The following is a 12,962-nucleotide window of genomic DNA, read 5'->3' as shown; positions in this document are numbered from 1 at the left end:
CTTCTCTCCAGCCATCCTGCTTCCCAGAAAATGAGAGGGAAGTATTAGTGTGTGTTGCTCTTACAGGCAGAGCAAAAGGAAGTTGACTACTGAGAAGATATTGCTGGACCTTAGGATTTGGAGTCCATTCCAAAATTTCTGTTTGAAGAACAACTACTGGGAAATTTTGCAATGAAGTTCTGGGCAACAATGTTTCAGATTCAGTCATTGTTTTAATTTGCATAGTATTAGGTATAAGTCTAAAAACTTTAAAGGCATGCTTGCAGTATACTTGAAATGGGAATATAGATGTAAAGTATGAGAATTTCAAATTCTTTTTCTGTATTTGAGGTGAGTCTGCTGAGTTGCAACAAAGTTTTGTTACATTCACGAGTGTTAAAAATAGGCTTATATAAAATAAAATGGGTTTTGATTGTTGTATTAAAAATAAAATAGTACAGCTGTACATATTTGGTGGTGCCCTGGAAGGAAAACAAACAACTTCGATTTAATATGAGTTGTTATTCAAGGGTAAGATATCAAATAAAATTTCTCTCTCTTTTCCCTTCAGGCTCGTTTTTGGGTGCAAGTGATGCGAGATTTACGGAATGGTGTTAAACTTAAGAAAGTTCAAGAGCGTCAGTACAACCCGCTCCCAATAGAATATCAGCTCACACCCTATGAGATGCTGATGGATGATATTAGATCCAAACGCTACACCTTAAGGAAGGTCATGGTAAGTCAAGAGAATCACTAGAATTTGTCAAATCTGAAATGTTCTTTTCCTTCTTTTATCTTCTTCTTGTCTTTTTTTTTTCTGAGTATCTTGAAATTATTATTTCTTACAGATACTAATGTTCATGGGTTTTAAATGGCATCTTAAATTTTCATAGTGCATTGAGAGGGAAAACATGAAACCAACACATGTAGTGTATTTTGTTTTCCATGTGGCAGGCATTTACGATTATGAAAGACATGCCTATGCATCACATGCTTGAACAAATACCTTGCGTTGCTTTTGTGATAACCTTAAGAGTCATCTCAAAAGTCCTGTCACGCTTTCCACTGAGAGACTGTTTTAGACTTTTCTCATTGGAGAGAACATTACTGTTTATTCACAATATAGTTTTTGGAATTCCAGAATGTAAAGTGCTACCATGAATGATAGTGTGATGGGAAAGGAAAACCTACACAGGTTGAAAACTTATATTATCTATTGCCTGTATCACGGTGCTTGAGAACTTATCAAGATCTGTTATGAATTTTCAAGGAATTCTCAATGTAAAAAAAATTAAATCTTCCGTTTTTAGAAGTTGAGCTCAGTTATTTTCAGCATATTCTACTGTTGCTTTCAAGTCAAGACAATAAACCAAAGCAAGCTGGAGAGTGTTCATGAATCTCCTCCTCCTAGATTCTCATAAAGATGCTTGTAAGATTGACTTCAGGTACTCTTTTTATCAGAACCAATTTGATATTTATTGGTGTCTCCCGTTCTTTCTGTCCTTTTGGGTTATATTTTTTTCAGCATTAAGAAGTTCTTCCTGATAAGCTAGCAATCGATCTCAAGGGGTCCTTATCTTTAGAAGGACATTTAATATCCCTTTTTCAGAGGCATATATTTGGTCAATATCAATATTTATACCTTGTATTTACTTATCTTCTCCTGTCATTAGTTACAATGGAAGCATTGTCTTAGAATATTCAGTGTTCAGGTGTATTTCCTTCCTGACAAATTCTCACACAATCTTTGATAGTAAGAAAGCCATGATTCCACCAGAAAAAAAATCAGAGGGGAGGGGAGGAAGACAGATGAGAGAGGCAGAAAGTGTGTAGCATAAATGGCTTTTATGTTTGAGCTGAAAGTACTTTTCTAATTGAGATCTGGATTTAGACTATCTGATTGTATTTATTTTCTGCAGCAGATGTTGCTTAAATGTTAAATCAAGAGGGTAAAATAGAACCCAGGTAATGATGTTATCTGTCTTTCCCCTAACAATTCAGAGAACTGTGCTAAGTGTTCTTTCTACTCGCTGCGAAAGAGGAACAGTCCCCTCAGGACCTTGATTACTGTATGCAATCAGAATAGTCATTTTGTTTGAATGGGAACCCCTGGGTCATCTAATTTTGCTTTTGTCAGACTAGCTTTTAATTCATCTTCTGCTAAGCAAGCTCCTGCCTCTTCAGAAAAGATTTTCTTCATTATATGGTATGTCTTGGAGGCACAGCTGCTCCTCTGCTCATCCAGGCTCTCACTGTGTACAAGATCCCTGCAAGGATCTATTTTTGGCCTGCTATCTTGTCAACGAGATAGATTGTCAAAGTGAACTCTGGGCATAAACATGAATTGAGATTACAATCTGCTGCAGGTACAGTACCTGTGGTGGAATTGCTGGCTCAGTCTGACAACTGCTCCTGACATGGTGCTAGAAAAATCACTTCTTTCTTATTGGAAACCTTAAATTCAGTAACTTGAATCTTGCTGCAGGGTCTGCTAGAAAACTGTGCAAAGCATGTTCAATAATAAGACTGTAGCTTGATATGGAATGCACAGAGCCTGAAGGATTCACGTAGAATTACAGGTTTCATTAGATTGCATACACAGCATCTTTTAACTGACTATCATGGGTCAAAGCTGATTATATGTATTCCCATCAGAGAAAATCATTGTGGCTCTTGAGAAGAGGAGAAAAGGACAAGAATCTTAAATCTTAATTTTTAGGCAGTCTAGAAAAAGCGGATTATGTTTCTTTCTATCAATCAAAATGGATGTTTGGCAAAATTTTTATTAAAAGCAATTTTTGCTTTCAATTTATAGGTAGTAGTTTTAGACTTGGTAGCTTGTGAAAACACATGTGCTACTAATGGTAAGAGGCTAGTAAATTTTTTAAGTAAGTCAGATGCAACATGAAATCTTCATTGTTCTTTTTATTAATATGATGCTGTGTTTAAAAGATCTGTCCATGGCTGCTCAGTACTCTGAGCAAAAATTAGGAAAGGAACAGATGTTCCTATTAGGAAGTATTTTGGTGTTTCAGACTGTCAAAAGTATTGCACTAACAGACAGCAATAACTGGAGCTGCCTGTTCTCACCCACCTTCCGTCATAGTGCAAACATTCAAAATGTTTTGAAGATTGTCAGATTCTGGGCTTTTGGTAAATAACTGGTTTAATTTGTTTCAGTGACGTTGGCATTTCTATTTCAGGACATATGAAAATAATTCCAGATTTGTCATCTCTCCATGTGGATGTAAGAGTCCTCATTTCTGTGATTGCTGTGGGAGCAAGATAGCTTGCATTCTGGCATTTTGTGATCTTTAAATATCTACCTGGAGAGATTTAATAGTGTTTTTCTCCCATGGAGCACCCACTCCCACAAAAGTTAAAAACTGTGAACGTGGGTAGAGTCAACATTTACTAATGGAGAAATTGAAGAGTTGTATTGCTCTTGCAGGCTTGATTTTTCTTTATTATGCATATGTGTTGAGCTACAGTTTTTAATTTCACAGTGATTCACAATTAGCTCTCCTTTCTACCCACCTCTCCCCCTCCAAGATGTGCATCATTCGCTGTATTTCTTGAGCAATCCATCTTTATAGGTAACAGGGCCCTGTCTTCATATTCAGGCTCTTCACAAACAACTGTGACAGTGGTATTAGCTTGGCCGTGTTGCAACAGGGGAATTTAAATATATAGGCTGAAGCTATTAATATAAAAAATATCCAGTAATTTGAATGTCTAAGCTGAGAATCTTGTAACAGGGGTTTTGGTGTGTTTTTTGAAAACATTTATTTCTTTGCAGTATTTAGCATCTTACAGTACTTACTTTAGTTGCAGTAACAGCTGTGTGTGGACAGTATTTTCATAAGCAAGATTTCATATGTTTCAAGCAAGACATAGAGAATGTGAGGAAAGGACTTTGACCAGTTTGTCCAGCTGGGCATTGTAGAGTCTGTTGTTCTTGTAAACACAGGGGTCTGACGTAGTTGTGCTGAGTGGCATTCAGTTGCATTCAGCAGGGAATGCCGCTTTTTCGTTTTCCAACTTGGTCACTCTTCTACAGAAGTTTAGAAGTCATCCTAAGTAGAGCAGGGAGTTTTACAGCTCCTAACTGTGCTTTAGGGATATTCAAAGGGGTAACTCTGTGTAAATACTGTGGTTATCATGTGGTATCATAAACTTGTTTCTACAGTAGATGTACAGGAGCAGCAGCGTGAATACCTTATAATGGGAAGTACCAAAGCGCTTCGTTCTTGGACGCTGCTGCTTGAGCTTGCTGTGTGGTGTCACATACACACTATATGACAACTATGTTAACTAAAACACTATACTGTCTGCATAATGCAAGATGGTAAATGTATATCTACTTATAGTACTTTAATTCATCATAAAATTTTATCATGAGCTGTTTTGGAAATGATGTAGCCTGCCCCCTCTGTCTCTATCAGTGTCTATGCAATTTCCTTTTAAATGGAAATGTCTAGATAGTACAAAACAATATTAGTTTCATATTGGCTATTATTTAGAGATAGCACTCTCCTACTTAATGCTGACAGCTTTAATAGTGAGACAAATAAATGGCTGAAATAATTAAATGTCAATGATAAATGAAGTTATTTTTTTGAAAGTTATGAGCAATGTACTTCTTGTTTGGAATCACCATTTTTAAGGCTTTGGGCTTCACCCAAAGGTAACTAAGTACTATTTGCAGTTATTTTTTTAAATGGCAAATCCATATTTATATATTAAAATGTAATGGTAGCAGGTTGTGAGTAGATGATTACATGCTAATTTTTATGTGCAGGTGTCCACATTTATGTTTGATTTTTATAATAATTGGTTATGCTTTCTCCACACTGCTATTTTTAATGCATACTGCTATACAAAAGCTGTTTTACATGAAAACTTAGTATAGTTTTACAGTGTTTTTACAGTACTTAGTATAGTATAGTTTTACAGTGTTTACTGGTTTGCAGCTGGGACCAATCCGGTATGTGGGGGGGAAAAAAAAGGAGCTAAATTTGTTCCTTGGTGATTTTTTTCTCCTGCATGTATCATGGCTGCATCTGTGGAATGTCTCTGATTTAGACTTTAATCAAGAGCCATGAATTTTAATTAAGTAAAAGTAAAGAATGCATTTGAAATTGCTCATTACAGAGAGGGTTAGTTTGAGTAAATAAATAGATCTAGTGTGGACAGAGAGGATGAAAGCTTCTCTTCAGTATCTTCCATATCAGTATCTTCCATATCAGTATCTTGTTTGAGCGCCAAAGGTTCTGCTGTGGGTGCTCCCACTCTCTTGGCTTGTTGGCTGTGAAACATCCACTTGCTTTACCACCAGCTCCCCATGTATCCTGTGGAAAATCACTTAAGCAAATCGTACATTTCTTCTTTTCCAATCAGATGGTAATACTGATACTAATTATACCCTGATGGCATTAAGTCAGGGCCTAGAGTGCCCTGAGGTGAAAGGCTCAGAGCCATGTATTATTTATTTACTATTGTCACGGAGAGGGTTGTTCCCCAGGGCTAGAACAGAGATTATCAGTTTACAAAACGGCTGTTCTGATGGTAATAATTCTCAGCTTCAGCTATCAACTTTGACATCTGATGAACAGTAACTCAGGGAAGAGAGACTTCTCATTTCATTAACAATCCTCCAAAGCCTTCTGGCCTCAAAAAATTGCTCAGTCTTTAAAGAGAAGAAATCAATCACACCGCTTAAAAAAATATTCTTCTCATCAGGAAATGTCAAATCACCATTAAGTATAAACCTTTTCCATTTTAATTTTTCTGCACTGTTTTTAAGAAGATGATGCATGTTGAAGGGTTTAGCAACTTGGTATTCTCTGCCAAGCGACATGAAATTCACTCTAAGGAAGCTAAGGAGGGTGCCACAAATAGAGTGGGTAGGGGTGTCTGGGGTAGAATATCTCCAGAAAGAGTCCTCGGAAAGGCAATTAAGTGCTCCCCAGGAGGGTCTCTACATCTTCTTCCTTAGAGGGAAAGGGATGAATCTTCCCTGGGAGGCTGTCACTTGGCCTCAGCCTGGAAACAGGGCATGCTTGAGGTGAGCAGAGCTTGTACAGAAGCTGCTTGGCATTGATGAAGTTCAATTAGGGATCATATTCAGGTGAATATGGCATTTAAACCCATTTTTCTGATTGCACCATTCCATCTGGATAGCCAAAGGGCATGTGATATGGCAAACCAGAGATATGTCTTTACATATGTTTTCTGGCTACAGAGTTTGTGTGAATGGAGTCTCCCAAAGAAATGAGACAACTGGCCTTTAAGAAAATAAAAAGAAGTGCTGAAATATAGGACAGTTGGTCTAAGAAATACAGTCATGTATTTCATGTCATATATGGTCATGGGAATTTCTGTCAAATTGGAGGACAGGGCTGATAGCCAGCTACTGTGTGGTAATAGGAGGTGCCAGAAGGATGTATGACATAGGATGCTCTCTCATCCCTGACAGTGTGCTTGGGCACTGTGCTGTATGCCAACTGACCCCGACAGGTGTTTTTTGTAAGCAAATCCATACATTTATTCCCAGCTTACAATGTATACATTCTTTATATGATACGAGAACTTCCAGTGCCTTCTTTTATATCCTATACATATAGTGAATTGATGACTCTTTCCTGTGATGTCTTAAGTCTAAATGAGTTCTCAGAGAAAGAAATGTCTGTGTCTTTGGAGAAAACCAAACAAAAAAGCAAACAACCCTCACCCAGCCCCTGTTCTACAGAAATTTATGATTTACAGAGAGGAAAAGTACTTCTCCCATAGACACGATTGCAGCCTTGACATTTGATTTCATCATTTCAAAATCCTAAATATTGCTGATTAAAGCTGCTGCAGTTGTGGTTATTTTGCAGCTATCAGCAAAGCTGAGAAGCTGTTATGTATGGTTTTTTGCTTGACTGTGCTCTGCATATAGATTGTTGCTCTGCTCAGGACCAGTGGGGTTTTACGTCTGGTGCAGGTGTCAGAACACTGCCAGCTCTGTCAGGCTTGTTGTGAGTTTTCAACTCTCTCATCTGCATGACTGTGAATGTAAAACACAACAATATATGTTTCACTTTCTCCTTTCCAGGTCAACGGTGACATCCCACCTCGATTAAAAAAGAGTGCCCATGAAATAATCCTGGATTTCATCCGATCGCGACCTCCATTAAATCCTGTATGTAATCCAATGGGCTTCATTCCTAACAAAAATTGTGGCTTTTTAAAGCATGTTTGTGTCCAATGAATATGTAAATACCACATTTTCTGCCATAGGCTTTCAAAAATATTGTCTTCTGTATATATAGAACAGGATCTTGAGTGTGCAATATCTTGCACATACCAATGAATAGCTGTTATTACCAGCAGCCCTTTATCTCTGGGAAATCGTGATGCATCAGGGAGAAATAAACCCCTATTTTTTTATGTGAGGTTTAAAATTGAGTGCATGTAAAAATCATATCACAACATTCCACATTTTTTTCAAAAAAAGTGTGACATCTACTTTCAAGGAAGCAGTTCTTCATGTAAATATGATTATATTTATATCCCAAGGCCTCGGCAAGGAAACTGAAACCAACCCCACCACGGCCACGCAGCCTTCATGAAAGGATATTGGAGGAAATCAAGGCGGAGAGGAAGTTACGTCCAGTCTCACCTGATGAGATAAGGCGTAGCAGGCTGGGTAAGCACATTGCCAATTTTTGCCTGCAGCATCCACAGAAAACTTCCCACACGAGAAGCAGCAATATTAGCCATGTCTGTGCAGGTGTCATGAAGGATAAAATTATTCTCAACGCTTCAGAAAAAGAAAGAACCTGCAGGATTTTCTAGGCCTATGCAATTTTTGGGCTAAGCTATATTTTAAAATACGAAACCGAATGGTTCAGTTTGATTCCATTCAAGTTTTTAATGTAAGTATTAGACAAATTTAATGGTATTATATTGCTTGTTGCACATGACAGCTAATGTTAGATTTGCTCAGAATGGAACAGTTTTTTCTTCTCCACAGTGCAGTATGCCTTACATATCTACAAGTCTTCTTTACATGTTGTTTTTAATTAATTTATTCTCTGTGTTTCCTGTTGTTAGTGTCATCAACTTCCTTATTTTAATTTTTTATTGTGTTTGCTGAATCTGTTGCACTTACTTTGAATCTGAATGTTTACTTCATTTTCTAAGTTGTGGAACATGTCTTTGTAGATCATTTTAGTGGGAAAATAATTCAGACTTGCACTGCAAAACATTTAATTTCTGCAGTGCGTATTTAACAACCCGCTATGAAATTATACAAAATACTGTGCTGTGCAGCAATCACCAGGTTCTGATGACAAAAGAATGACAAATATTGTCTTATATAGTGACTTGATTGCTTTAAGAGAGTGGTATTTATCTGTATCAGAAAAACCAAACTAGCTGGATTCTTGAAGAGTAAATGTGGCATCTTACATCTGAAAAGCATGAAATAACCCACGTACGTACTGTCTATCCCTGCTTTTTGCAAAATATTTGTGCTTTCCACGTGCTCAAAGGCACTGGTCCAGATTCAAGTGGATTGTGACAGCCCATTGTCTCTGGAGAAAAACAGTTTCATCAGTCTTGCTTTGTTGCATTGTTTTTGAAGTGCTTGATGGAGTTTGGGGAATGCTTGGGTGCGTTTTTAAAAGCACAATGTTTTGAATATTGGGTTTTTGGGCCTTCCAGTTTCTGGTTTGGATTAATTTTATGCTTGCCCTATCAATTAACATTTCTAATAGACCTACACATTTTTCCAAATGTAGGAAGCTTGTAAAAATGTGGAATGATTCCTCACTTTTCTTTTGAACATTTAATTTCAGTGTTTCAAATGTTCTCCATCTGGGAACTATCATGTCATCTCAGGGGCAGCAAATCTGATCTAATAAATCTTTACAATTTCTAACTGATATAAATGACATCCAATTTGGTTAGTAAACAGTTTCTAAAACCAATGCTAAATTTTGGACTACCACTGGTTAGGACTTCTGAACTGATTTTAGGGCATGACCTCCAGTGAGGGATACCTCTCTTCCACCAATTCTTCATTTTTTGTTAAAGAATTAAATTTTTGTGTTTTGGAACTCTAGTAATTCCTCTTAAGTCCAGTGAATTGATTGGATTAAATGCCATATTACTGTAGGTGTAAAAAGGGATGCATGCAATTTTTTTTCCTGAGTGTATATTTGCTGCTGGCATGAAGAAGTAAAAAGATCACAGGTCTTTAAGATAATTTTTTCTTGTGTTGAAATATGAGGTTTTGTTCTTTCTCACATTGAACTGATTGTTATGCCCAAAGTTGCTTTTAGAGTAGAATGTGTTTGTGCAGAATTGGAATGGAGTAATGCTGGTGGCATTCAGTATGGCACAAATAGATCTGCCATGCAGTTTAAATGACCACTGAATGTAATTTAGTGTAACAACATGTAAAGTAATGAGGCTTAAGGATTACAAATCTAACACCACATGGGACACTTACACCATCTGGACAGAAATATTTGTTGCTATTAGAAAGGAGGGGGGAAAAAAAAGCACATTAGAATGAAGTATTTGGGAGCATAAGGTATGTTTCACGTGTCCCACAGTTACTCCTTTTTGCTCAGTTTATAGCAGTCAAGAGCACAACTACACTTGACTGTTGGGGTGAGGGGGGCTGTACTCCTGCAGTTCCTCCTCTGTGGTCTGAGTGTACCTACAGCATGTGTTCCCAGCAGCCTCAGGCTTTGTCCCTCTGCTCTGCACAACACATGGTACAGGTAAGACCTTCTGTACCCTGAGCTGCCACTGAGAAAAGGCAGCCTCTGGCTGGCCACTCTCAGTCTAAAACTTATTTGGAAATGGTGATTGCAACTTGGTAGCTATTCTCACAAAGGGAGTGTTTTGAGTGGAGGAGCTGAAGTGAGCTTTCAAATGACCTCATAAAATGATCAGCATAAACTGTCAAGACAAACACAGCTTTGAGGTACATGTCCTTTTAATTAAAAGCATGGATCTGTGACTCAAGCAGGTGGAGCTATTGGAACTTAGAGAAAACTTTGCTTCATGTGCGTGTTTTATCGACCTTCAGTTAGGATTCAGCATGAGGTGATAAACACCCTTATGTTTTAAAATGTATAATGCTTAGTTTGGACAGGGATTTAAATAGTGCTTCGGTAGCTGTTATGTATGGCCGATGTTGTCTAGTTAATGAACTACAGAAAAAATACCAGCTCCCAAATCTGGCTCTGAGTCAGCCACCTACGGCATTCACCACTTTATTCTCATAAGCAAAACTTGTCCCAGTATAACCTTTTTATAAACACCTTTTAATGCAGTGGTATGTGTGGCTGACAGGCTCTTTCATACCGACTTGCATGTTTATCACCTGTCAAGTAAGACATGTAAGCTCTTTTTTAACATTTTTGTACATTCTTGTCATTGGGGTTGGCCTGCTTATCCGGATTAGTGCATTGAAATTTTATTTTCAGTTGAGTACTATTTTGAGTGTCTGCTCCCTGAATTACATTGTTTAATTGGAAATATAGATAGGTCTTTCCAGATATAAAGAACATCTGACCACTTTCTTATCTAGCAATAAAATAGTTAGAGGCCCAGGAAGAAGAGAATATTACTGATACATTTTAAAGGCTAAGTGCACCTGAGGTTTTTGAAAAGCGCAGGAATCAGCACAAATCAGATTTTTTTTGGCCTTTTTTTCCATCCTCTTCAAGGAAAACTACTGTTCAAGCTTAGCTTGAATGTCTCTCTTTATTAGTTTAATTATAATCATTGGAGATTATGCTTAAAAAAATTAGAAATATCTTTATTTCAGGTCACTGAAACTTGTGTGAAATGTGGCTTTGTGCTTTCAATTTTCTTTTCAGCTTTCTCTCCTCTTTCCCTTTTCCCTTTTTCATAGCATTTTATTTGAAAATACTAAATTTTTAAGATACTTACCTCTTGTTTTGATATTTGATTTATTGAATTCCGAAGATCTCATTCTATAACTATACTAATATATTTATAATTGCTCTGTTTGCATATCCCATTTATGCTACTGTAGTTTTCAGACTTTGAACTTTACTACAGTGAAGCAGTAGTATGTCTGACACATTTTGGATTTAGACAACAGAATCCAAAATGTCTTAAGTGGAGTTAATCTTTTGTTTTCATTATCCTTCTGCTTTTCTAATAGCTGAATCGTTTTCTTGTTTTGTTGTTTTTGTTTCTTTTTTTTACAGCAATCCGGCCACTTAGCATGTCTTACAGTTTTGACTTGTCAGGTAAAATGTCCTACACCAGCTGACCTGTGATTATTGTGCTTATTGTGAAATTTGTTCCATCTGTTTGTTGAATTCACATTTAGGAAAGAAACTTGAAGGGATTCTTCCAATACATGGTCAGTGAAAATAAAAAATTTATATAAATTAGCTATTGATACCTACATTTCCCTTGCCACAAAACGTTGCCTAGGTATAGGAAACATCTGCATTTCACCTGAAATAGAGTGCTGGAATTCTGCTTAAACAGATTACCAAAATAAAGTGGCCCAGAGCAATTCCAGACTCTTAAAAGGATTACAGAATACAGTGTCACCTTCAAGTCTGATTGCTTTATTTATTAATCTGACTTTTTGACTATACCATCTTTTACAGTACTTCATTTCTCACAAGGATCCAGAAACTAGCTTTGAACTCATCTACCTTTCTAGATTTAATGAAATATACCTATGTATACTGATCTAGAAAGAAACTGTCAGTTCTTCTGTGTGTCTTTACATTAGAAGCTTTGGGAGCTGTGAAATCAAAGAGGTTCACTAAAAAAGAGGCTAAACCTTCTTTCTTTATTGATTAGCAAAATAAATTGATAAGGTTTGCTGGTAATAACTGTTACAGGGGATTCAATAACTGATCCTTCATCAACTATCTAATACCAAATTTCAAGTTTCCTCTTTGTAAGCCATTAGTTAGGACATGCAGTAACTGTATGAACATATTCTACTTGAGAAACAGCTGTGTCAGATAGAGTCTGTGCCTGCTAGCCAGAAAATAAATTCATTCCTTCCTCATTATACACTAACTTTCCAGGATGTTCAGGCTCAAAGATTCCATCATTGATGTAGGAAATACTCAACATCAGCCCCAAAGGTTTATCTGTTGAGGAGAGCTAGCTATCTTATGCTAGCTCTTACCTAATTTCCCTTAGGTGACTCCCGAAAAGAGTCTCCAAATAAATCCATGCTCTCTGTACCCGCTCCCCTCCTTCCTTTGAGTTGTATGTAGAAACATCTCATCTGAGACTTTTGCAGAGTTCTCATCCTCAGTTTCTCCATGCACCCTTTAGCCTCATCTGGTTGTTTTCCCCACAGAAAGGCATAATCTGACTGAAATGCTGGCATACTGTGAATTAGAAAGACGATATAGAGGTTTTTCAATAACTATAACATAAAAACTAAAATAGCTATGCAATATGGGAACACAGTCCACAAGTGACCTACCCATGAATGTGGTTCCCTGTTCTGGCTGAGCCAAGTAATCACTGTGGAGCAGGGTGGAGGGACTGGCTGCTCTCTCTCCTTCCCAAGCTCCCCTCTATGCATGAGATTCCTCTTCCTCCTTTGTGCAAACCCTGCTCATTTATTCACATGTATTACACACCCATGTAAGCCAGGAACAAATACCTTTAATTTTTTAACAGATTGGTTTTCTGCTCTTTTAGTGATTTAAACCCTTTTACTGTCTGATCAGATGATCAGAGAGCTGGCTGAGGAGGGCAGGTGATGAGCATGGGTGAAAGGGAGGAAGAAACAGGCTTTCCCTGTCAGAGGTGGTGACAAGCTGTTAATCCAGCTCAAGCCTTTCTGTGAAACCTTACACTCATGGTGCATTGTACAGCTACTACAGCTGTCTGGTGGGATTAAAATTACGTATGTACATGGTATCATGTTTTACTCTACCAAAAGCTGCAGGGTCCCCAGGGCC

At 37.5% G+C, this 12,962-nt stretch overlaps 1 protein-coding gene across 1 annotated transcript in view; it reads left to right on the top strand.

Moving 5' to 3' along the window:
• SPIRE1 (spire type actin nucleation factor 1) overlaps positions 1-12,962 on the top strand; it is a 128,114-nt gene that overhangs the window by 91,548 nt on the left and 23,604 nt on the right. Inside the window, 3 exon segments of the mRNA XM_032713387.1 lie at positions 551-715; positions 7,079-7,165; positions 7,543-7,672. Of these exon segments, the coding sequence (XP_032569278.1) occupies positions 551-715; positions 7,079-7,165; positions 7,543-7,672 (382 nt within the window).

This window comes from Chiroxiphia lanceolata, chromosome 1 (genome assembly GCF_009829145.1).
Source record: "Chiroxiphia lanceolata isolate bChiLan1 chromosome 1, bChiLan1.pri, whole genome shotgun sequence".
NCBI lineage: Eukaryota > Metazoa > Chordata > Aves > Passeriformes > Pipridae > Chiroxiphia > Chiroxiphia lanceolata.
The sequence above is the reverse complement of the archived record's forward strand: the minus strand, read 5'-3'. Positions and strand labels throughout refer to the sequence as shown.